Source organism: Euphorbia lathyris, chromosome 6, assembly GCF_963576675.1.
Source record: "Euphorbia lathyris chromosome 6, ddEupLath1.1, whole genome shotgun sequence".
In the NCBI taxonomy this organism is placed as follows: Eukaryota; Viridiplantae; Streptophyta; class Magnoliopsida; order Malpighiales; family Euphorbiaceae; genus Euphorbia; species Euphorbia lathyris.
The window spans coordinates 82,320,862-82,347,316 of record NC_088915.1 but is presented as its reverse complement, the minus strand read 5'-3'; the positions used below and the strand labels follow the sequence as shown (position 1 = coordinate 82,347,316).

At 34.9% G+C, this 26,455-nt stretch overlaps 1 protein-coding gene across 1 annotated transcript; it reads right to left on the bottom strand.

Moving 5' to 3' along the window:
• Positions 1-17,622: 17,622 nt before the first annotated feature.
• Positions 17,623-26,179, bottom strand: LOC136233785 (polyubiquitin-like). The gene is made up of 2 exons (XM_066023475.1): positions 25,956-26,179; positions 17,623-18,581 (listed from the first exon to the last, which is right to left on the bottom strand). Exons 1-2 carry the CDS (start codon positions 26,177-26,179, stop codon positions 17,657-17,659), a joined length of 1,149 nt encoding a protein of 382 aa, XP_065879547.1. The 3' UTR covers positions 17,623-17,656.
• Between the last annotated feature and the right edge of the window lie 276 nt (positions 26,180-26,455).

Sequence of the window (26,455 nt, the reverse complement as noted above, 5' to 3'; positions counted from 1 at the left end):
CAAGTTCTGGAGCTTATATAGGTCTCCCAACAATTTCAGACAAATCTACCCTTTGCCACGTCACTAAATTAAACGGCGTTTTCTCCAATTCTATAATTCTTGTAACGGCGTAAAACACAGTCCTTTTTTTGTAATAACAAACCAAAAGGGTTTTTTTGGAACTACATCAAACCACAGGTTTTTTTTTTTGGAATTTACCCATATATATATATATATATATATATATATATATATATATATATATATATAAAACAATTGTCATCTTTACATTTCATGATTTAAACTCGGATATTTAATTAGTTAAATGCGTCTTGTGGAAAATATTATGCTGGTACAGTAAATATAGAGGATGTTGCAGGATTTAAGGATATCCCTGATTCGTTCGTTGGTGTTCCTCCAAATTCGTACCCTCTTGTGATAACTTTTATTAAATTTCTGATGATGCTAGATGGGACAATTAGTGCTTCGTTCTTAAGACAAAATTTCCGCTGACATGATGGTGTTCTAAAGGTAGATCAAAGTGTTATAGATATTCTCCACCGTTTTTATATTTTAAATGCTGAAACTAGCGTTATATTTGGGGGAACTTCGATATTGCTTGAACTAGAGACCAATAAAAATGCAATGATACTAATCTATTTGGAAACAATGGGAATAATGACAAGCTATTGTCTTGACCATAATGGAGAGCAAGGGCTTAAGTTTCAGGTAAGTGTTATACACATATTCAACAATTTCAAATTAGTTTCACATATTCAACAATTTTAATATTATGCATTAATGAGAAACTATTGTAGGATGTTAAAACAATTTGTTCTAATGAGTTTTCTATCATTTCTTTTCCAGTGATATGATAATTTTATTTTAACATTTCGACTTATTTCCTTGTAGGATGTTCTCTTTTAAAAAAAATTTGGCATTACGATTGGGAAGAAATGAAAAGTTGTGTGCCAATATATGAGTGAACAATATTTGTCTGATGATAGTTGGGCAAGATCTATCCAATTGTTTAATCCATTCAAGAACATTGTCTAAGTTGAAGCAGTTATATGTCGGAGATATTAGTTGATCTTTATTTGCTAAAAGCACCTGTTTTAAATTTTTTATCAAGCACTTCTTATTTTCTTTTTAGAATTAAAAGATACAAATTATTTCCGAAAAATGGAAACAAACAAACACTAAATCGGTTTACATCTTTTTTTCTCAACAAATCCGATAAATTATCATCGAAAATGGGTTAAATATGAGTTTTATTTTAGTTGATTCTATTTTTTTTTTTTTTGTACTTTTTGTAATTTTATAATAGAATTTAAGATTAATAGTTTTAAATTAAACACAATTTTTTTATTTTATTTTTTACATAAAACAATATAATTTTTAATTTTTTTTTTCAACTTGTATAATGATAAACGATAAAATAATGCACATCTATAATGGAATTGACAAGATTCATATTAATAAAATAGTTTGATAAATTATTTTCACAAAGTAATTGATCTCTTGTTAATATTACACTTAAAATTGATTCTGACCGTCAACGTTAGAATTAAAAATTGAATCATTTAGATATTAAGAGTAAAATTGCTATTAACTGTCAATGTTAGAGGTATTTTCGACCTTATCCCTATAATAAATTTTTATTTTAAGCATGTATCCAAAGTTGACTCATCAAATTAAGTGTAAAATTGAACTACATATATATAAAATAATTGTCAGCTTTATATTTCACAATTTAAACTCGGATATCTAATTAGTTAAATGCCTATAGTGGAAAATATTATGCCGGTAAAGTAAATATAGAGGATGTTGCAGTTTTCAAGGATATTCCTGATTCATTCATTGGTGTTTCTCCATATTCGTATCCTCTTGTGATAACTTTTATTAAATTTCTGATGATGCTTGATGAGACAATTGGTGCTTCGTTCTTAAGACAAAATTTCCGCACACATGATGGTGTTTAAAGCTAGCTCAAAGTGTTATAGATATTTTCCAATTTTTTTTATGTTTTTAGTGCTGAAACTGTTAACAAAATGAACACAATAGACAATTGCAAAGGTATTTGTTGTTTTAGAATGTAAACTGAGGAGGCTTTAAATATCTTTACAATGAACAGAAATCCAGAAAAGAAACTAACGCATCCCATATATACATGAAACGTGATTACAACAAAGACCAAATCAGATACAATCAAAACTCTAACTTATTCCTATTTTCTAGGAACTTATTGTTAACAGCAAAGACTACTTCGAAGACCTAACAAAACTCTCCCCTAAACTGAACATGTTTACTGCATATCAGTTTATACCTTGACTACTTCTAACTCCAAGGGCTTCCCTGAGTTTTTCAAATTGATCAATCTTCAAAGGTTTGGTCATTATATCAGCTACCTGCTCATTGCTACCATAATATTTCATATAAATTGATCAATTGAGATTTCTAAGAAAATGAAATCTTACATCAATGTGCTTACTTCTTCCATGAAAGACCGGATTTTTAGCAAGTTTAATTGTAGAAGAATTGTCACACAAAATTTTGACAGAATCCTTTTGAGCTTCAATTTGCTTTAGAACTTGCTACATCCAAACACTTTGGCAGGCACATGAGGCAGCAGCGACATATTCTGCTTCAGTAGTTGACAATGCTGCTATAGGTTGCTTCTTTGATGCCCAAGCTACTGCTCCTCCACTGAACATGAATACATAACCCGAAGTGCTTTTTCGATCGTTTATATCACCAACATAGTCACTTAAAATTCTTTTTGCTGCTAACATGTGTGTTTCCATTGGATTTGACATGTACCTGCTTATGAGACACACACTATACATAAGATCAGGTCTTGTAACAATCATGTACATTAAGCTTCTTGCTTGAACAATGTACTGTCAGCTTTTGTTCCATCTTCCTCCTTCGACAATTTACTTCCTGGAACAATCGGATTTCTGACTGCATTGCAGCTTCCCATACCAAACTTTTCGAGAACTTCACTTGCATATTTCTTCTGGCTGATAAACATTCCATTTTTTTCTGATTCACTTCCACTCCCAAAAAGTACCTCATCTCACCCAAATCAGTCATCTCAAACTCATTTTTCATTGAGTTTTTGAAGTCTTGTATCATTAACAAATCGTTACTTGTAAAAAGCAGATCATCAACGTAGAGACTTACAATCAGAATTTTGTTGATCTCATACTTTTTGACGAAAAAAGTATGATCACAGGAGCTTCTCTCAAAACCTTCTTTGATGAAGTAACTCTCGATTCTGCTAAACCATGCTATTGGAGCTTGTTTCAAGCCGTAGAGGGCCTTTTTCAACTTGTATACCTTGTTCTCTTCTCCCTTCACTTCATAGCCTTATTGTTGAGTTGCATATACATCTTCACTGAGTTCGCCATGTAGAAAGGCACTTTTTACATCGAATTGAAAGACTTTCCATTGATTTCTTGCTGCCATTGCCAACACTATTGAAACACATTTCCGCACTAATTTTGATTTGACAAATCTATTTAAATTAGAATTAAATCCCTAAGATAAAATTCCAACACATTAAATTTAATTGCTTTGATTTATTTGTTACTAATGTGTTTGTTGAGTACTGTTTGAAGTATTTAATTATACAAGTGTGAAAGACATTAAGAAAAAGCCCAAAGCCCATTAAGCAAGGTCAAGGCCCAAGCAAAGTCAAACAGATCAAAAGCTTGTGATTTAACTCAACCCAGCAAGTGGAAGGATCCAGAAGATAACTAACTCCTTCACAACAAAGCTGATGAGTTCAACTGACAAGAAGACAAAGCAGAAGTTGACTTGATAAACTTGGGGACAAAGCTAATCCAAGTGAGGAAAGGATCAGACGCAACAGAAAAGTTGTCTAGGAATCTTTGCCTAAAATGGAGAGACAACCTGATCCTTACTGACCAAAAGGACCTGAAGCACTAATCAAGACAGAAAAGACTACATTCTCATTGGCCGCGACACTGAGCACTGAGGACTGAAAGGGACAGTAAAGCCGTTTCCCTTCAATGGTTATTTCAAAATTTGAAATGACTGATAGATCAAGTGTCACTATAAATAGGCCTCTCATTTTCTTCAATCGATGCAGTTCTTCAACAAGTCGAAACGCTAACCAAATTCTTCCTTGAAGTTCTGTGCAAAAGCAAAGCAAAGCAAAGCAATCTTACAACAACTCTCATTTCTTGTGTAAAAGATTAGTTTTTAGATCATTCAAAGTGTTCTTTGTTATTAGAACAAAAACCTTATCAATTCTAAAATTGTTAGGAGACTCTGAGTTGCTCAGTATTTAGCACTCAGAGGTAGATAGTATTGAGTATAGGATATAGAGGACGGTACTCTGTATATTCATTGAATATTGTAAGGGGTTTGTGCTCTACCCAAAAGAGCTCAGTAGTGGATTAAAGCTCGGAAGGATTCCGGGGACTAGATGTAGGCAGGAGGCCGAACCATGATAAAACTGCTGAGTAACCTTTTCTATCCCTTAACCCCTTTATCTGTTTGCTTTTCATTCTGTCTAGTAAAATGCTTAACTGAACGAATACTGAGTTGTGTGATTTGGTACTGAGTTCAGGAATAGACTCCCAAGTGCTATTTCCTGACTCAACATTAGAAACAACTTTAGTTGTTGATCAACTAAAGCTGCCTCTGACCATACCCAATATCATTGTGCTAAAGAATTAAGTTGAAAACTTTCACTTGCAATTAAAACAAGTCAGCCTAAAGAATTAGAATTTTAAATAGTTCCTTTAACCTCCCCTTAGGAACTTATTCTTGTAACACAAGGGACCAAGAAGTGGTATCAGAGCCTAACATCTCAACTCACAAGATAACACTATCTTAAGCTGATCCCTAATATGGTTGTCAATAGCACTCGTTTCCTCCCAGGAAATGAAACAACTCAGATCTTACCTGAGGGTTTGTCCATCACTAGGCTACCTCTGTTCTTCGAGTCTAACTATACCTTTTGGAAGAACATAATGAAAAATTTCATTCAGGCAACAAACATGAGTGCATGGATAGCAATAGTTCAAGGCCTGTTTGTTCCCTATGAAACTATTGATGATGTAAAAGTCATCAAAGATGAGGCTAAGTGGACTGAGGGTGACCTCAAGAAATTACAAAATAATGCCTCAGCTATCAATATGCTTCACTGTGCGTTAGATGCTGTAGAGTAAAATAAGATTTCAGGATGCGAGTCAGCACAGGAAATCTGGAAGAAGCTCGAGGTCACCTATGAAGGAACCAACAAGGTGAAAGAGTCCAAGGTGAACCAGCACATGAGACTTTATGAGCTATTTGAGATGAATGACGGTGAAGGCATCTCTGAGATGAATGCAAGATTCACCAACATCATAAATGAGCTCAAGAGGCTTGGGAAGAACTTCTCAGAAGAGGAGCAAGTCAAGAAGATACTCAGGAGTCTTCCAAAGAGTTGGCAAGCCAAGAAAACTGTTGTTGAGGAAGCTCAGGACCTGACCTCGTACAAATATGATGAGCTGATTGGATCTCTTCTGACTCATGAGATCTCCATGAAGAGTTTTGAGGTCAAGGAGAAGTCAGAGGATAAGAAGCAGAAGTCATTGGTCATGAAGGCAGACTCCACTGACAACAGCTCCTCAGATGATGAGGAAATGGCCATATTTACTCGAAAGATGAAGAGGTTGTTCCGTAAAAATGAAAAATATGGAAAGAAGCCATACTAGAAGTATGACAAGTACAAAGCTGAGTACAATGACAAAAAAGTCAGAAAGGAGAGCTCAAAGCTTATCACTTGCTTTAAATGTCATCAACCTGGCCACATTAAGTCAAGCTGCCCCACTCTGAAGAAAGAGAAAAAGAATGGTAAGAAAGCAATGGTGGCAACATGGAGTGAGAGCAATGAGTTATATTCCTCTGAAGCCGGTGCTGCTGAGACAGTAAACATTTGTTTCATGGCTGATGAGATTGATGAGTCATGTGCCTCTGAGCAGCCTGAGCCTTCGTATGCCTCTGAGAATGATGACCAAGTTGCTGAGGTAATATCTCTCCCTGTCTTTAGAAATGAAATGATAAATGCACTGAGTGATCTTTACTCCCTTGTTAAAAAGTGTAACAAGAAAGTAAGAGCACTCAGTAGAAGGTGTGATGAGATTAAGGAAGTCAAACTCAGTGACCTCCGACATCTCCTCCAAGACAATACCAGGCAAGATGAAAATCTTAAAATCATGCATAGGTTTGTCTCGGAAGTTCAAAAGGATTCTAAGAAACTCAAGAAGGACATCACATCAATTCAGAACTAACTCAAGGTTCCGAATAAAAAGAATTACCATCGAAATGTTCAGTATCAAGGTGCTAGTCAGAGCAGATGGTACCCTCATCAAAATGTCCACAGTGACTTTTGTGGGAAGAAAGGCCACACGACGAAAGTGTGTCGCCACCGAGTAAAATATAATGCAATGCATGTTGAGCCTAACAAGAAAGGACCCAAAAAGATTTGGGTACCTAAAAGCAACTAGTTCCATTGCAGGTAGGCCTGAGGTGTGCTGAGAAGTCAAAACTGTGGTATATTGACAGCACATACTCAAGGCATATGACGGGTGATGAAACTCAGTTCATTACACTTGTGCACAAACGTGGAGGAAGTGTAAGTTTTGGAGACAACAAAAAAGGTAAAATAGTAAGGTCAGGAACCATAGGAGGAAACCCAACTATTGAAAATGTCTCCCTAGTCAGAGGGCTTGAATATAACCTACTGAGCGTAGCTCAGTTGTGTGACAGCGGTAGGAAGGTCATATTCGATGCATCTGGATGTCAAATTATTGAGAGCAAAACTAATGACCTAATCCTTACTGCTCCACGAATTGATATTGTCTTTATGCTGAACTTAGAAAAGAATTTTTCAAAAGAAATATGCTTAGTCTCTAAGGAAGAAAATTCCTGGCTATGGCACAGGAGACTTGGTCATGTAAGCATAGACCTCTTGGCCAAATTAGTAAGAAAGCAACTAGTTGAGGGATTGCCAAAACTCAAGTTTAAAAAGGATCAGTTGTGCAATGCTTGTCAGTATGGGAAACAAACAAGAAAATCTTTTCAAAGTAAAAATATTGTGTCAACCAAGCGTCCTTTGGAATTACTACACTTGGATCTCTTCGGGCCAGTCTAGCCACTGAGCTTGGGTGGTAGAAGATTTTCCTTAGTCATTGTAGATGATTTCTCTCGCTACACATGGATCATCTTGCTCAGTAGCAAGGATGAAACATTTGAGATGTTTTCAACCCTGTGTAAAAAAATTGAAAACGATAAGGACTTAAAAATTGCTCATATTCAAAGTGATAATGGTGGAGAATTCAAGAACCAATTGTTTGATGAATTATGTGAAACCAATGACATTGACCATAATTTTTCTGCTCCTAGAACTCCTCAACAAAATGGGGTAGTTGAAAGGAAGAACAGAACTCTGGTAGAAATGACCAGGACAATGCTGAGTGAAAATAGGCTTCCAAAGTACTTTTGGGGAGAAGCTATCAACACAGCATGCTACATACTCAATATGGCTCTAGTCAAACCTATACTGAGGAAGACCCCATATGAACTTTGGAAAGGATGAAAACCTAACATAAGTTATTTTCGAGCCTTTGGTTGCAAATGTTTTATTTTAAACACTAAAGACAATCTTGCCAAATTTGATTCCAAGTCTGATGAAGCCATCTTTTTGGGCTACTCAACTAACAACAAAGCATATAGAATTTTCAACAAAAGAACTCAAGTCTTAGAAGAGTCAGTCCATATTGAGTTTGCTGAGACTAACCCTGTAGAGAAGGTCAATCAGATCTCAGAAGATGATCCCAGCCCAGCACCTGCTGAGCTGAGCACCACTCCTAAGTCATTTCCACTCGGACTCACCAAAGGTAAAAACGAAACCGAGATTATCTTTGCTGACAAATCTACTAATGCAGACACTGTTGAAACACCCAACACTGAGGACATTACACTACCGAGAGAAGTCAGAATCCCTAGAGGACACTCTAAGAGCAACATTCTTGATGCTGCTGAGAATCACCTCATGACAAGAAATCAACTAAGGAGGTACCTCAGCAATGTTGCGTTTGTCTCAGTTCTGGAACCCAAGAACTTTTCAAAAGCTGAGAATGATGAATTCTGGATGAGTGCAATGCAAGAGGAACTTGACCAATTCAGAATGAATGAAGTTTGGGACTTAGTGCCACATCCTAAGAGTCAGAAGACAATAGGAACAAGATGGGTCTTCCGAAACAAGCTTGATGAGAAAGGAAATGTTGTCAGGAACAAAGCCAAACTCGTTGCTCAAGGATACAGTCAGCAGGAAGGTATTGACTATGGTGAGACTTTTGCCCCAGTGGCAAGGTTAGAAGATATTAGAATATTGTGTGCTTATGCCAGTTTCATGAACTTTAAATTATTTCAAATGGATGTTAAAAGTGCATTTCTAAATGGAGTTATAAATGAGGAGGTATATGTTAATCAACCTCCAGGGTTTGAGGATCCAAAGTTCCCAAACCATGTTTATAAACTCAAGAAGGCTCTGTATGGCTTGAAGCAAGCACCACGTGCTTGGTATGAACGCTTAACAAGCTTCTTGCTGACTAGAAATTATGTCAGAGGAAAAGCTGATACAACCTTATTTATAAAGAAAAAGGGTAAGGATACCCTATTGGACAAATATACGTTGATGATATTATATTCGGTGCTACTAACGAGTCTCTTTTGCAAGGAATTTAGTAAACATATGCAAACTGAGTTTGAGATGTCCATGATGGGAGAACTCAACTTCTTTCTTGGACTCCAAATCAAGCAAGGAAAGAATGGAATCTTCATTAGCCAAACAAAATATGTAAAGGAGATATTAAAGAAATATGACATGGAAAATTGTAAGTCAATATCAACCCCTATGGGTACTGACACTGTCCTCTCAGCCGATGAACATAGTAAGTCAGTAGACAGAAATATCATCTACCTTTCCCACGGAATCTTTGACCTCTGCTATAGTTGACCTATTCGAAATCGATAGAGGCGTGGCAGAAAATTGCTTGAACAGCCGTACAGAGGTATGATTGGCTCTCTACTTTATCTCACGGCAAGTAGGCCAGATATTCAGTTCTCAGTATGCTACTGTGTTAGATATCAAGCTAACCCTACGAAATCTCATTACATAGCTTTAAAAAGAATCCTTAGATATTTGCAAGGCTCAGTGAATGCAGGTTTATGGTATCCAAACACTTCTGAGTTCACACTCATTGGATACACCGACGCTGACTATGGACGAGATAAGCTGGAACGAAAGAGTACCTCAGAAGGATGTCACTTTCTCGGGAACAGTCTTGTGTCTTGGTTCAGCAAGAAGCAGTCATCAGTAGCCCTGTCAACCATTGAAGCTGAGTACATTGCTACTGGAAGCTGTGTTGCTCAAGTTCCCTGGATTAAGCAGCAGCTGGATGATTATGGAGTAAAGACAAAAACCATTAAGGTCAAGTGTGACAACAAGAGCGCTATTGACCTATCCAAAAATCCAATTCAGCACAGCAGGATGAAGCATGTCAGCATAAGACATCACTTCATCAGAGATCATGCACTCAAGGGTGAGATCAAGCTGACCTACGTTCCAACTGATGAGCAGCTCGCTGATATATTCACAAAGCCACTGGCTTGTGAACAATTCTGCACGCTGAGAGAAGCAATAAGTATGTTTAATCCTCTCCAATAACTGATTATAAACTATTCTGAGTGATAAATTGACTTGCATACTCTGAATTGATACTGAGTAGATATCATATCCTCAAAGTTTAGCACGTGTATCTAGGTGGTGACTAGGATGATGTAATAATCATCATTAAGGAACCAAGTGCCGTAATTAGCATTAATGTCAGAGTTAATGGCTTTGAGTGGTTAAAATTTTGACTGTTGGGTCTCTTACCCCTCATCTCTCTCATCTTCGGCTATAAATAGAGAAGAAATTTTTCTCATTTCTCCTTACGCTTGAAAAATTCGCACTCTCTCTCTCTCTCAACTTTTATCCTTCTTCCTTTGCAAAATCGCAAAAACACCATGTCTTCTCACAATGAACAAACTTCCTCCAGCGGCTCTGAGTAATATGAGGACATAGCCTCTAACATCAATCCTTCCTCACTTGAGGAAGAACAAGTTGACTACGAAGACTCTCCTGAACATCAATCGAACACCGGACATAACGAACAACCTGAGACTGGAACCCAGGATCTTGACCAACCTAAAACTCAGCAAACTGAACACGCTGAGCTTGAAGTTCGAACTGAACAAACTTAGAACACCACTGAGCAGCATGTTGAGTCATCTCAGCCAAAACCTAAAAAGGCTGGAAAAACACCCAAACCACGAACTTTCTTAACTGTGTACGAGGTACTGGAGAAGATCAAAAATCCTCAAATCCACATCTCTAGATGCTTCTCACCTGAGTTCATTAAGTCAGCTGAGCCCTTCTGCAAGTGGATAGCTGACCTAAAATGGGGAACCCTCTTTGGTCTCCCCGGAATCACTTACCCCGCACTTATAAAGGAGTTTTATAAGAATCTGAAGGTTGCTGACGACAACTATGACCACCTGGTCAGCTCTATCAAGGGCACTGAGTTCACCATTACTCCAACATATTTAGCTAACCTGCTGAAGCTAAAAGATGAAGGAACTGAGCTCCGAAAAGTTGGGCATGAAAAAGATGTTAACTATGACAAGGAGTACTGCAAGCCTAAGGGCTTTACTGGTGAAGCCTCCGCCACTTCCCTCTCCCAACCTCAGAGGCAAGCCCATTATATGATAACCAATTTCCTCTTTCCAAAACTCAATTCAACCACATCTGCCTCCAATTTTGAGAAGTGCATAATCTGGCACATGCTGGAGAAGAAGCCGCTGAATATGCCGGTCTTCTTAGTCGGTGCGTTCCAACGCAGTAATGTGAAGCTCAGACTGGGCTCACTCATTACAGCCATTCTCAAGCACCACAAGATTGATCTTGAGGGTGAGAAGGCTGAGGAAGGTACCGAGATCACTACCGAGTGTCTCCAGACTCTTGCACATAGTAGAGTGCAAGTGCCAAATGGAAAGAAGGAGGAAGGCACTGAAGCTGCCAAGCCCAGCAAGGGCAAGAAACGAAAGGCTGATGAGCCTAAATCTCCTGAGCCTAAGTCCCCCAAGGACGTAACCAAGAAGGTCAGAGTCTCCAAACCAGACTCTGAGCCTACTCCTGCTGAGACACAGCAGAAATGGCCCTCTACTGAGGATTTAGAGGATGAGCAGCCTCTAAAGAAGAAAACAACTATAAGGGTCAAGCCACTGACACCTGCGCCGCTGGCCATTGCTATACCCGAGGACTCTCACTTCCTCAAATCACAAGGGATGGCTACTGAGGTCACTCCCGTCTCTACCTCTGCCCCGTCTCAATAACCACCTGCTGTGTACTCCGTTCCTTTCACAACTGAACCATCCACTGACCAGCAGGATGAACCACTCCACACTGACGAGGAACTTGCTCAGACAAACCAAACTCTTCCTTCATCACCAGCTCCTATCCCCACTTCCTCTCCTAAACACAAACACCATCGTTCAAGCCGATAAAGGAGATGTAAAAAGAAGAGAAACAAGCCCAAAGTCCACTTCGTTAATGCGGCAACGAATACCATTGACGATCAAGCTCTTGACCCATACAACATTGAAATCATCTTCCCATTGTTCCAACAAGCCCCACTGACTGAGTCCTCAACTCGGGAAAATCAAGCCTCTATTCCTGATCCAAAAGGACAAGCCTTATCTGAACCCAACTTAGGGCTCACTAAATCCAATGTCGCTGCTCCCAACTCTTCCACCACTGAGCATGCAACCAGTAATTCTGAAACTCATGTCCCAACTCCTCAACTGCAAACCATATCTACCAAGCAGGACAAGGAAAAGGGTGCTGAGACTAATACTGACCCCGAAAGGGAAACTCCTTAACAATCCTTTATAAATGCCACTGAGGAAGGCAAACGGCTTCTTCAAGCTGCTTTTGACCGGGCCCATGACATGGCTAAGTCTCAGACCTCGACCTCTGCCACCACATCTACTGAGTCCACTCCACTCAGTGAGACAATGCAGCTATTGAATGAGCTCAACTGTATCAAAGGACCCCTCAATTAATTAACTGCATTAGTCTCTAAGCAACGCTACTCTGCGTTTGTTGATCGCATGTCAGCACTACAATTAATGATGATCAAGCACATGGACTGTCTTGAGGAGAAGATCGTGGTTCTCTCAAACATCAACTCAAATGTTGTGACCTCTAATCAAGCGAACTCTCACTTCCAACAGCTGAGTTCTGAGCTCTCTAAAGTTCAGCAGACAGTCAGCTCTTCTTTTGAGTGCACCATTGATCAAGTCGGTGAGGCAATTCGACTCCTCAACATCAACCGTGCCGCCATGGAAGTTGTTGACAAAAAGACCTCTGCCATCTACCATAATACAAAACAAACTCATGAGTATGTCCAACAACTGTCACATCAACATCGAAGCCATGACATCGTCGTACTAAGCCTTCATCAGCAGTGCATCACTCAGCTTACTGACTCAATGTCTTGGCATACTAAAGCATTCCAATTCATGCTCAGCAACATGAGCGCAACTGGTGTTGTACCCTCATCTCAAATGCCCGCTGGTCTGGCTCTTTTCAATGGACTATCCGCAAGTTCTAGTGAGCTCAAAAAGTTTTCAACTAAACTTTCAACCTGCGGAGTTGCTGGACAATCTCTTCCCTCTACCTCTCCACCCAGTGCTGATGCTGGCAAAAAGGGGGAGAAAGAAAAAGGGAAAGCTAAGGAAGAACACATGAGTCGTACTACTGAGTAACAAACTCAACACACTCACTCCTTTTCCTCCGGTCCTAAACAGCAACAACATCAACAACAGCAACGACAGCCAAGAAAGTCCAAAACTGTTTGGTGCAACATTAAGAAATAGATAGACCCCTTAGATATCTAGATAGCTTAGCTTCTTTGATCTTCTAGTTTCTTTTTGTTTATCTGTATAAATGTTGATGTGCTTATCTACTGTGTTGCTTATCTATTGAACGTACTCTTCATTTCTATACTGTGTTGATTATGCCTTTATTCGACTGACTTCATTACACATATCTTGACTTGCTTATAATGTCTAATACTTAAAAGATATTGAACAAATAACTCAACCTAAGAACATGATTCAAGTATAAACCACTGAGTACTTTAACTCAGCGTCCTTGACATCTGAAATTCATTCCCAACTCTGATACCTGATCACGCCTAATTAATATAATATTTTCTTTTACAAGTATCAGGACTGAGTGAAATGAACATGTTCTTAAACTGACCTGCTTTTGACCTAAGAACTCAGCTTTGCTATTTAAACCTTAAATTGTCTAAAGCAAAACTAAGTCAGTAGGCCAACCCTTATGGGGGAGAACTCAGAAGCCAAAATAAGGTCAGCAATCATGGGGGAGCTTCACGCTATGTTCTAAGTTTAATATTTTTTCCAACATCAAAATGGGGGAGTTTGTTGAAACATATTTCCACACTAAATTTGATTTGACAAATCTATTTAAATTAGAATTAAATCCCTAAGATAAAATTCCAACACATTAAATTTAATTGCTTTGATTTATTTGCTACTAATGTGTTTGTTGAGTATTGTTTGGAGTATTTAATTATACAAGTGTGAAAGACATTAAAAAAAAGCCCAAAGCCCATTAAGCAAGGTCAAGTCCCAAGCAAATTCAAACAGATCAAAAGCTTGTGATTTAACTCAACCCAACAAGTGGAAGGATCCAGAAGATAGCTAACTCCTTCACAATGAAGCCGCTGAGTTCAACCGACAAGAAGACAAAGCAGAAGTTGACTTGATAAACTTGGGGATAAAGCTAATCTAAATGAGGGAAGGATCAGACACAACAGAAAAGTTGTCTAGGAATCTTTGCCTAAAATGGAGAGACAACCTAACGCTTACTAGCCAAAAGCAACTGAAGCACTGATCAAGACATAAAAGACTACGTTCTCATTGGCCGCGACACAAAGCACTGAGGAATGAAAGGGATAGATGAGCCGCTTCCCTCCAATGGTTATTTCGAAATTTGAAATGACCGATGGCTCAAGTGTCACTATAAATAGGCCTCTTATTTGCTTCAATCGACGCAGTTCTTCAACAAGCCGAAACGCTAACCAAATTCTTCCTTGAAGTTCTGTGCAAAAGCAAAGCAAAGCAATCTTACACCAACTCTCATTTCTTATGTAAAATATTAGTTTTTAGATCATTCAAAGTGTTCTTTGTTATTAGAACAAAACCTTATCAATTCTAAAATTGTTATGAGACTCTGAGTTGCTCAGTATTTAGCACTCAGAGGTAGATAGTATTGAGTATAGGATATAGAGGGCGGTACTCTATATACTCGCTGACTATTGTAAGGGGTTTGTGCTCTACCCAAAAGAGCTCAGTAGTGGATTAAAGCTCGGAAGGATTCCGGGGACTAGATGATGCTTGGTGGGACAATTGGTGCTTCGTTCTTGATGGGACAATTGGTGCTTCGTTCGGAAATTGAATTAAACTCGTGTATATAAATTATGAGCAATAGTTTGTCTGTAATTGATTTCAAATATTTGATATATAAAATTTGATGTTTATTGAATATGTCTATGTCATTATTCAGGTAAAAACATGAATTGACTTCTAAGCCAATCCGAATAGTATCCAGAAATTTCATTGAAATACTAGGCAAAGGAGAAAGAAAGCCACATTGAATTAAAAAAATGTCATATAAAGAACAATATGATGACAAATAATGAATACAATCCGTTATCCGGGAAAAAAATCTATTGACATAATTGAGTAAGTCCTATGTCATCTGTAACATGCTACAACGACAGAAATCAATATGTAAACTGTCATCATTGTAACCAAGAAGCCAATTTCTCAATATTTTTTTGACATTTTTGTTTAGTAGGCTGTCTTTCAATGGTCTTATAGGTGACGAGAATAATAAATACACCGTCATCGGAATACACGTAATATGATAGCGTACCAATAGGCTTATGTCATTTGAGGTTATTTCAAATGATAAAAAGCAACCGTCATCTAAAAGGGCATTAGATTTAGTTTTCAATATAACTTTTTTCTATTGTACTGTTATTAATAAATTTAATATTAATTGCACTTTTTATCATTTTAATTTTGAATGTATAGAGAGTGATTCAATTTAATGAGTGACACAAAAATTTAGAATTATTAATAAAGAGATATAAATGGTATTTTAGTCTATGTTCCATAAATTTAAGGGAAAAGTACCAAAATAAACCACGTGCTTCCACTCGTTTTCAATCATAAACTACGTGGTTTCAAAATTTGCAAATAGGTACATCGTCTTACATTCCGTTAGGAAACACAATCCAAACTGAATAACGATGTTAAAAAAAGTCAAAAGTCAAAGGGCAAAATGTTATTTTTATTTTTATTTTTATTTTTATAAATTAATCCCTTTATTATCTAATTCTCACAAACAAACGCTAAAACAAAAACAAAAAATCAAACATACCATCTCTCTTCTCTCTTCTTCTTCATTCTTCTTCATCTTCAATCCATTTCTTCAAATCACGAAATCTCAAATGGAACAACACTTTCTCTTTCTCTCATTCTTCAAATTACAAAATCAGAAGAACGAGAAGCAGCAATGAAGGTTCTCGAACTGGAAACTCTCTTGGGTTGAAGGTTCAAGTGTGGAGATTGGTTCTTCCATTGCTAAGGCAATTGGATCTTTCATGAATTGAACAACATTTTCTCTAAATATACACGACAAGAGAAGGAAGGAATTAGAAAAAACTTTTATCTGCTTATGTTTAGAGGGAGAAAAAAAATAGATTAAAGACATGTGAGAGAATGAGGAGATTGTAAGTTTGATTTTTTTGTTTTTGTTGTGTTTTTTTGTGATAATTAGATAATAAGCGGGTTAATTTATAAAATAAACAAATATAAGCACAAAAATAACTCTTTGTCCTTTGACTTTTGATTTTTTTAACACCGTTAATCAGTTTGGACTGTGTTTGCTAACGAAACGTAACACAATGTACCTATTTGCAAATTTTTAAACCACATAGTTTATGATTGAAAACGAGTGGAACCACAAGGTTTATTTTTTATACTTTTCCCTGAATTTAATGCAAATCAATGATTTCCTTAATATGTTTGATTTGGTTTAAATATAAATTTATTTTGAAATGGAGAGAGTAATACTTGTAAAGTGGCGTCTTCTATGCTTACTTTGTTTTTAACAAAGTAAGCTTTACTTTGTTTTTTCTACCATTGGATGAACTTACTTTGTCAAAGTTCATCACCATCCAGTGGGGTGAATCTCATTCGGAGACGAATAATCATCGTCCCGTTCGGACAAAATCAACAATGTATGAGGTCAATTAGCTTCTCATCAAGTCGACAGAATCTGATGATCCTCTCTGTCAATGTATAGATAAAAAATCTTGCCAGCTAGAAGAAATATTTTACAATACTCTCGAAGTAATTAAATTTACTACTCCATGATTAGTGTAGAAGTGCTCTGTTAACAAAATATTTTACAATACTCTCGGAGTAATTAAATTTACTACTCCACGACTAGTGTAGAAGTGCTCCGCTAATAAGACATGTAGCTTGCCTTCATGTACTACTATCTTTTTTTTTTCTCTCTTTCAGAAACAAAAGAATGAGGATCTGTTTAGTTGTTAGCTAATAACTGTTGCTGTTAGCCGTTACAATTAGATGTTTGCAGTTGTTGTTAGCTGTTTGTAGTTGCCTGTTTGATTATTAGTGTTTGGTACAATTGTGATTAAATGTTGTTGTTGATATGTAAAATGTATAGGGTAAATAATTTGTTAGTCACTATATTTTTACCTAACACACTGTTTAGTCCTTATATTATAATAATATACATTTGAATGACTAAACAATTGAATATAATAAAAATTAAGGACTAATAAAGTATTTACCTAAATATCTAATATGGAATATGAAAATTAATAAAAAAAATAATCTAAATAACTAAGGGGGTGTTTGGTAGTTCATTTTCATACTCTTGTTTACCTTTTCACTTAAAAAAACAATTTTGTTCAAATAAATACAACTGATGCTCATTTTTTCCGACCAAATCACGAGATAATTTTGGAGGTCCGTACCATCACAACGGTACCTTTAATCCATGTCCACAGGAAATTATTAGCAGCACTCGGTTCTCTATATTAAATGGAGAACATTTCATACATATTTTTCCAAGTGTAACATGGATCTATAAATATTATTATAAAAGACCATACTATTTTAATTATTAAGTGGGGTCACAATTTCTAATATGAATTGAGGGTCTTCAACTGATATGGAAGACCAAATGCTTAATATAAAAACTTCATGTCCACATCCACACTAATCAGCATCCACTGTTTGGTAGGAAACTACTGGTATTCATTAAAAGCTTAAAAATAAACTTTCCGTGAAAAGTTTCGAAATGCTAATATTTTTATATAAAAAAAACTAAAATGGATTGTTGTATTAACATAAGTAACACTATGGACCCAACAGAAAACCGTAACAGCAACAACAGTAAACAGTAACAGCAAACAAACGGATCCTAAGATCCACCGGTAACACTACCATTAAAGATCTCAATAGTATCACCTTGACAAACATGGTGCCACCTAAACGACCGTTCATCATCCATAACATTCTGTTTATATATAAAAAAATAACCTTCCTGAGGAAGCTGAAATTGCATCCTCTGCTGCATTTTCTGCAACTCCTTCCTCAATTCCCCAACATTCTCCGCGGCATTCATCTCCACCGGAATCTTCTTCGTCCCGCATTTCGTCTGCACCATCAATTTCAACTTCTTCCCTCCTCCGCCACCCACCGCACCACCACCACCTTGTCCACTCCCTGAACCCGTCGCCATCGGCGACGGAACCGGCACCGGCACCGGCGCCGGTGACGGCGACGGCTTTATATTCACATTAATCTCACTATTATCAACCAACTCACACTCACGTAACAATCGGCCATCCAGCAACGGCAAATCTCCTCCGGTCCCGGAGTGGAGGATAATTCTGTTAACGGAAACCGGCTCGATTTCGTGTATTTTCTCTTTGAGACGTAAAACGGTGTCGTCGGGGTCCATTTCTAACGGAACATGGGTTTTTAACGACGGGATTTTGACGCTGAGTTTGATTTTCTTCGGAGGGGGTGAAACGGTGTCGTTTTCTTCGGTTTTGATTTGGGGTTTGGTTTCGTTGTTGTTTTCTGAAGCGATCAGGAGCTGGATATGGGAGTTATGGAGGATTTCGCAGAATTCAATGTCGCGTTCATCTTCGAGAATTTGGTTGTTGAAAATTAGGGTTTGAGTGGTAATTGGGATTCCGTGGTATTTTTGAATTTTTTCTTTGATTTCAAGGACTGTATCGAAATAACCTAATTCAATGCAGAAGGTTTTGCCTCTTTGGGATTCGAAGAAAACATCCATGGAAGACGGTGGCGGACGGTGGTGGAAATGGCGGCGGCGGCTGAGGGAGAAATAAAATGGTGGAAGTGAAAGGGTTTTTATGGATAATTATTTAACTATTATCCGATTTTGGCGAAATGAAAAGATATATATGAATCTTAATCTGATGTTTGACTGTGTATATTCAAATCTGGATTGATCTTTTGATTTTAGTAAATGGGATTTTGATTTCTTAGATTGTATATAAATCTTTTCTAGTTTTGAAATTATTTCAGTTTATGAAAGTATTTAATGGATTTTTCAGTTAATAACATAAAATGAGCATATATAGCTCATTTAATTTTAGAGGTGTTATATTATCAAAAAAAAAAAAAAAAATTTAGAGGTGTTATATGAATAGTTTTAACCCATAATTAAAAAAAAATGGCTCCTTTTTGTTGTTTAAGTAGTGCAATTAGTTGTTCTGTTTCGGAATTTTATCAAACATTTTTTATCTCATGTTTAATATTGAAAGGTAAAAAGCAGTTTCGAAAAATGGAAACAAACGAAACATTGTTTGAGAGTTTTTTTTGTTGAGAGTAAATGAAGGTTAATAAGAGTTAGACTCTGTTCTTTATCGCTGAAAAAAACTGAACTGAATACTACTGAATACTGCTGAACTTAACTGAATGTTACCGAACTTAACTGAACTTAACCATAATGATGATGATATTAGACTTTAAAATAATTTTAATTTTAATAATAATATTAGACATTAATAAACTTATAATAATGGTTCTAATATTAATAATAACAATAAATAAAAGTATCAAAATAAATATATTATTACAGATAAAAGAGATAATGTATCAAAATAGGCCTATGATTTTTAGAAAAGTATCAATTTAGGCTCCACGTACAAAATAACACCAATATAGATTTAACGTTTAAAAGAGGGTACCAATTTAGGTCTCGATAATGGAACGAGACACGACGTTGATATACTCCGTTAAGTTCTGTCAATTGTACGTGGATGGAGAAATCTAAACTTAACGGAGTAATAGAAATAACGTGTCCAATCCGTTCTCGGTGCCTAAATTGATATCTTTTTTTTTAAACGTGAACCCTATATTGGTGTTATTTTGTACATAGAGCCTAAATTGATACTTTTCCAAAACCATAGGTCTATTTTGGTACCTTATCCCAAGATAAAACTAAATTGAATATCAAATAAATGATCGGCTGGATAAAAGTCTATGAAATTAAATAAAAGGCATTGTTTGATAAACCACTTAATTGCTTAAATTAAAATGTTAAGCACTTATTTATTTTAAGTGCGTTTGATAACAGTTGTTTCTCCACCACTTAAATTAGTTAATTAAGTTAAAAACCACTTATTTTGATAAGTAAAAATATTTAACTAACATTTTAAGTTAAACATTATCAACTAATATTTTTATATAAATTAAATCATTCAATATTTTCAGCACTTATAATATTCAGCACTTAAAATTCAGTACTTATTTTTTCAGCACTTAATTTTCAGTTTTATCAAACAGCATCTTTAACTAAAAATACAAATTACATACAAACACAAATTTACATACAATTTAAAGCTTGTGAAATTAAATAAAAATACAAATTTTCATATGAATATAAATTTCTATTCAAATATAAATATAAATTTTCATTCAATCACGTCTAGCGGAGAATGAAGATGACGATGATGATGAAATTAATGAAGATGATTAAAAACAAATAAAATGTAGTTGGGACATTCAATAAATTATATATAAATAATTATAATTATAATAAATAATAAGAATAAGAATAAATTATAATAATTATAATAAAGAGGGTAATTAATTTATTAGTCCCTATTTTTTTGACAAAACACACAGTTTAGTCCCTGTATTTTTAAAAACACATGGTAAGGTCCCTAACCTTTTTTCAGTGAACTGTTTAGTTCTTCCGTCTATTTGTTAGATTTTTTACCGTTTATGAATTTGAAAATGATTAAATTACCCTTTACTATTTATCTTCAAATTTCAGAAGAGGAAATCCAATTTAGAAGAAGAAGCTATTTATATGGAGAACAAGAAAAAAAAACAAACCTAATGCTTACAAATTTGAACGATTAAGAAGAAAATCAAGAAGAAGAACACTCAAAGTTGATTTCAGATGCAGTAGAGTTTAAAGGAAAAGAAGAACGCAAATCTAAATTGACTAACAGAATCTTCATGAGAGTCTAACGGTAGCTAGGGACTAAACAGTTCACCGAGAAAAAATGTTAGGGACTAAACAGTTCATCGAGAAAAAGGTTAGGGACTTTATCGTGTGTTTTTTAAAATACAGGGACTAAACCGTGTGTTTTGTCAAAATATAAGGACTAATAAATTAATTACCCTAAAAACAATGATAAATTAGTGAATGTTGAACTGAATAATGAAACTGAATGCTAAACTGAACTGAACTGATTGCTACTGAACTGAACTGATTGTCATTGAAATTTTTTTTTTTTTTGATGAAAATGCTTATAACTTCATTAGATACAAAAAGAACAATTACAACAAGAAATGAAAAAGGTAAAAAACCTTGCAAAATCCATAATGGGACCAAAACGACTAGAAAGAGCATAAACGAAGGTGCTCGTGAAGGAAAATAGATAAACGAAGGTGCGACGGAAACATAATTTTATTTATTTATTTCCTTTTTTCCAAGATCCATTAATCGCTATTTCATATTAAATGAGATTAAACATGTGTACCTTTTCTGAAGAACTATCTACCGTATGTAGATATCAACCGTCTTTCACGATCACAAACAAAACCAAAACAAAATGTTAGTACTTAATTCTGTCCACTACGCCGATAGCTGCTCCAGTCCTCCTCCAGTCTTAGTTTTGTCCACTACGCCGATAGCTGCTCCAGACGACGGTTCAAAACCGTTGTCCCAAAGAAATTAAAACTATCATGGGACTCGCTGCCATCTGTTGGTACTTCATACGATGGTCGCTTTCTGTCATCCCTAATAGCTTCACATGACAAGTGATTATTTGCCTTTTGTCATCTTATTCTTGTTATGATGACAGAATTATTAATTATAACCGTCACATTATTTATATTTGAATGACAGTCAATTTATTTAAACCGTTACTAAAGTGAGTGAAGCATTGGCTTTTATAAATATGATATGAAATATGTTATATTAAAACCTGTCATTGTAACAGTTTCGTATGACAATTTAGTTATTGTGTTCTGTCAAAGTATGGATAGTAAGATGACAATATATTTATATAGATGTGTCCTTAAATGGAATTTCACATGATGTTTTCACATGATATGTGATTATTATTAATTTTTTTTTTGTTTTGCAAACGCAGTCTCGTGATTTAAAAACTTGCAAAATGAGGTTTACGGTTTATAGAGTTTGCAAATTCAATATTCCGTCAAAGTTTATTACCGTGACTATTTATCCAAAAAGGAGCGATTTGAAGAAATTAAAAGGTCTAATTTTGCAAATTACACCATAAATAAGGCACGATTTTACAAATTAACTAGATCACAAGTATTTTTTGACCGAAAAATTGACTCACAAATCTTTAGTTGCAAATTGCACGAACCACAATCCTTATTTACAAGTTTTTAACCGCAGGACGGTGTTTGTAAATTGGGGCAAACCAAGATTTTTGTATATTTTACCCTTGGTGTTAAGAGGGAAGTTGTGAAATAAATTTTGGAGTACTATATTATTATTGTGCTATTATTGTTGAGAAACATTGATTGAAAATGAAAGGAAATATGTTGTCGATTGTTAATTTCCATTTTAATTAGCTACATTCTGATTTTCTATATACGATTACTATTAAATTCTGATAGAGAATAATAATTATTTATATACATCATTCTAACAATTGAGATCTAGAATTATTGTTATTGAAATATATTTAACATTGGAAGTCTTCCCAATTGAAATATATTGGGGATTATAGCCCCTAAAATCGGAGGCCCTAAGCAACTGTCTCTGACTGTACGGCCACATACTCGTATCGTCCGAGACCGCACCCATTAACTAACGACACATTTGATACAACTCCAAAAGAGTAAATCTAAGGCTTAATACATCATTTTTGTTCCCTGAACTTATCCAAAATAGTTGATTGGCCCCCTGAACTTTCAAAGTATCTCGATAGGTTCTGAACTTGCATAAAATGTAATCAATTAATCATTCGGTTGTAAAAAAGTAAATCAAATACGGAAGATATGTTGCACGCATCTTAAAAAAGTAAAACGACCAACGTTAGGATATGCGATTATAACATTAGAGAAGAAAATGTTTTATAGTTGAATAAGTAAGAAATTATATTTTAACTTTTTTTAATCTATTTTGTGAAGTATATAATAACATTCTAAGGCGTGTGTCACATAACTTCCGCATTTGACTTACTTTTTTTACAACCGAATGATTAATTGATTACATTTTACACAAGTTTAGGAGGCTATCTAAACATTTTATGCAAGTTCGGGGGCTATCGAGACACTTTGAAAGTTCAGAGGGTCAATCAACCATTTTGGACAAGTTCAGGAGGCAAATTATGTATTAAGCCTAGGGGTGTTCAAACTTGGGTTGGGTGGATTATAATTAGATTTTTACCCAACCCACATAAGAAAACTACTTCTGGGTTATGGTGGGTTATATGGGTTGGAATAAATTTTTTTAGATGGGTTAGGTGAATTGGGTTATATGGGTTGGATGGATTATAGTGGGTTGAAACTTATTTTGTTTTCTTTACTATTTTTCTTGTTTTTTTTTTTTATCTCAAATTGTGCAGGTTAAATATTAAAAAAAAAAAAAGTTAAATTGACATTATGTGGTTTAAACTATATTTTTGTTTATTTTACTTTTATCGAACCATAAATCTCAAATAATAATAAATAATAATTAAATATGGGGATAAAAATTAAATTTGACCCCAACGTTTACATAAAAATATAGATTTGATTCTAATATACGAAATAATACATATTTATCTCTAACGATTCTAAGCAATTTTACTCTTACATTACTAAAAATTTATCCTGGTTTGACTGTTATTTAAATGTTACATCGAATCTATGATATATAGTGTGTTACAACCATAACTACAAAAAAAAATTTGTTAAAATTTTAATAACTAAGTTTGTACATATAACTAATTAAAGTTGACTTGAGTGGTTAAATGCCTCAAGTAGAGGTGTTCAACGGTCGGTTCGGTCTGAAACCCGAACCGAACCGAACTAACCGAATATGAAATAGCACCTAAAATTAAAACCGAACCTAACCGAACAATATTAACAAACCGAACCTAACCGAATCGAATATATGGATTCGGTTCGGTGCTCGGTTTTATCCTTTATTAAATAAATTATTTCTTATTTTTATTTTATATTATATTATTATAAAATTTATATTAAAAAATCCATGAATGTTGAATGTATACATAATATTACTGAAACAATATTTAATTTTTATATAACTAAAATATCAATATTTAAGAAGTATATGTTAATTACATTTGTTATGCAGTAACTATTGTATATTAGGAATTACTTTAAAAAAACAGTACATACAAGTAATTATTGGAAACACTAACATAATAAACTTAAATCCATTAAACAATCGTCTATTATATATAAGTAAATCTTATAAACTAATATATAAGTTAAAATGATGGACTGTAAATAAACTATTATATAATTAATCCCTATTTCGGTCGGTTCGGTCAATTCGGTTATTTTATCATAACAACCGAACCAACCGATATTACCGATATATTTAAATATTTAAGACTGAAACCGAACCTAATATATAGATTTAAAAACCGAAATTCATCGGTTCGGTCGGTTATTTCGGTCCGGTTCGGTTTTTGAACATCCCTATCCTCAAGTAGAGAAAGAAACACTTAAAAAAAAGTTAGGAATTGAAAGTAATAAAATTTGTAGTCTTTAGTTGCAACGTAATAAAAAGAGTCTTCTAGTTTTTTTCAAAACTCTATTTAATTAAGCCAACATTGTTTTTTTTTATCCATTTAAAATTTTAAACATATTTTTTAATGGAGTACATCAATCGAAATAATTTGTGGATTCGCCCGATTAACCACCGATTGGGGTGTCATGTCCGATTCATGTATGCCTTTTTTCTGTTTTAGAATTTTTTTCTTGTTTTCTCAATTCTCCGGTTTTACGATTTTCATTTTTTCAGTTTAAAAAAATATCTATGAATAATCACATTTAAAAAAAAAGAAATAAATGAGACAAATAAAAAAACAATGTGAGAATATATATAATTATATGGGTTGAGTGGGTTAGACGGATTATTGAGATGGATTATGATAAACCATCAAATATAAAATTCATAACCCATTCAATCCATCTAACCTATTATAATCCACTTAACACTACTTTTCATGGATTGGATGAGTTGAAATTTGGTGGGTTATAATAACCCTAATTAAGCCTAAATCTAAAGCAATTAATCATACATGTCATGGCTAAAATGGAACAAACACACTACGTTATTATAAACTTATGGGTAAATTACACATATGGCCACTCAAACTTTATCCACAACTTCAATTCTTAATGACATTGTCACTAAACTTTATACTTTTTAACACCAGTGCTCATTCAATTTTAACTAAATCATCAAAATGACCGTTAACAATCTCAAAATGAAAATATATAAGAATTAAAGTTGATCAGAACGACATTTACCATGAAACCACATTTTTTATTTTTCAAAATCACATTTTTTGGAACTTTCTCTCTCTAAAAATTCACTCTCCCTCTTAACCAAACAACACCTAAATGACTTCAAAACGAAAATTTACAAGAATTAAAGTTCCCTAGAATATCATTAACTCTTCGATTTTTTTTTTATTATGAGACCATCAACGGTCGTTTTGAGACGTTAAGTGGCCATCGGTATTAAAAAGTGTAAAATTCAGTGGTCATACCGTTAAAAATTGAAGTTCAGTGGCAACAATATTAAAATGAATAAAATTCAGTAACCGTAAGTGTAATTTACCGTAAACTTAATTAATGGTATAATTTTTTTTAAACCAAATAAATTTCCGTTAAAGAGAATAAGCATACAAAACATCAATATTGAGGACTTAAACAAATATCACATAATTTCTTACAGTCATCAATAATCAAACGGTAATAAAAAAGAAAAAAAGGAAGGTTGATGAAAAACATGAATTAGGAGGACTTAGCAAGATTATGAGCAACACTATTAACAGAACGACTACAAATATGACAGAAAGTTATAAAAGACCCCAACAATTTTTTACGGTCATCAATAATCAAATTATAAGCAAAAAGAAAGGAAGGTTACAAATTCCACAATCACCCGATTAAGAAGATTAGAAATTACTTAATTCTGTTGGATCTTGAGTCTGGGTTTGATTTGATTGTTTTCTGAAGCTACGAGGAGCTGAATCTGAGATCGATGGAAGATTTCACAATACTCAATGTCACGTTCATCTTCAAGAACTTTTCCATTCAAAATTAGGGTTTGAATCTTAACTGGTATTCCTTGATATTTCTCTACCTTTTCTTTGATCTCAAGAACTGTGTCAAAGTATCCCAATTCAATGCAGAATGTTCTCCTTCCTTTGGTTTCAAAAAACACATCCATCGGAGACCGCGGCTGAGGGTTACCGGCGGGCCGGAGAATAAAGTTGGGAGTGAGGGTTTTCTGTGTTTTGCAAGAATACTCGGAGAAGCTATGACAATGGGTGATATATATAGGAGAAAGTAATCCACCAACAAGTAAAAAATGGGAAAGTTGTGATTTGGGGGATTTATAAAAACAGTCCCGGTGTATGTATAGTTTACAAACTCAATCATTGTGTCAAAAATTATTATCACGACTATTTACACCAAAATGGAGCGATGTCATAGAATCCATGTT

Bases quoted from the DNA above. Each gene is read 5' to 3' on its own strand.
- LOC136233785 (XM_066023475.1), bottom strand. From the start codon at position 26,179: ATGGATGTGTTTTTTGAAACCAAAGGAAGGAGAACATTCTGCATTGAA. The intron at 18,582-25,955 runs CAATCAAATCAA...TTTCTCCCTCAG, and splicing joins CTCCTCGTAGCTTCAGAAAA to CCGCCGCCGCCATTTCCACC.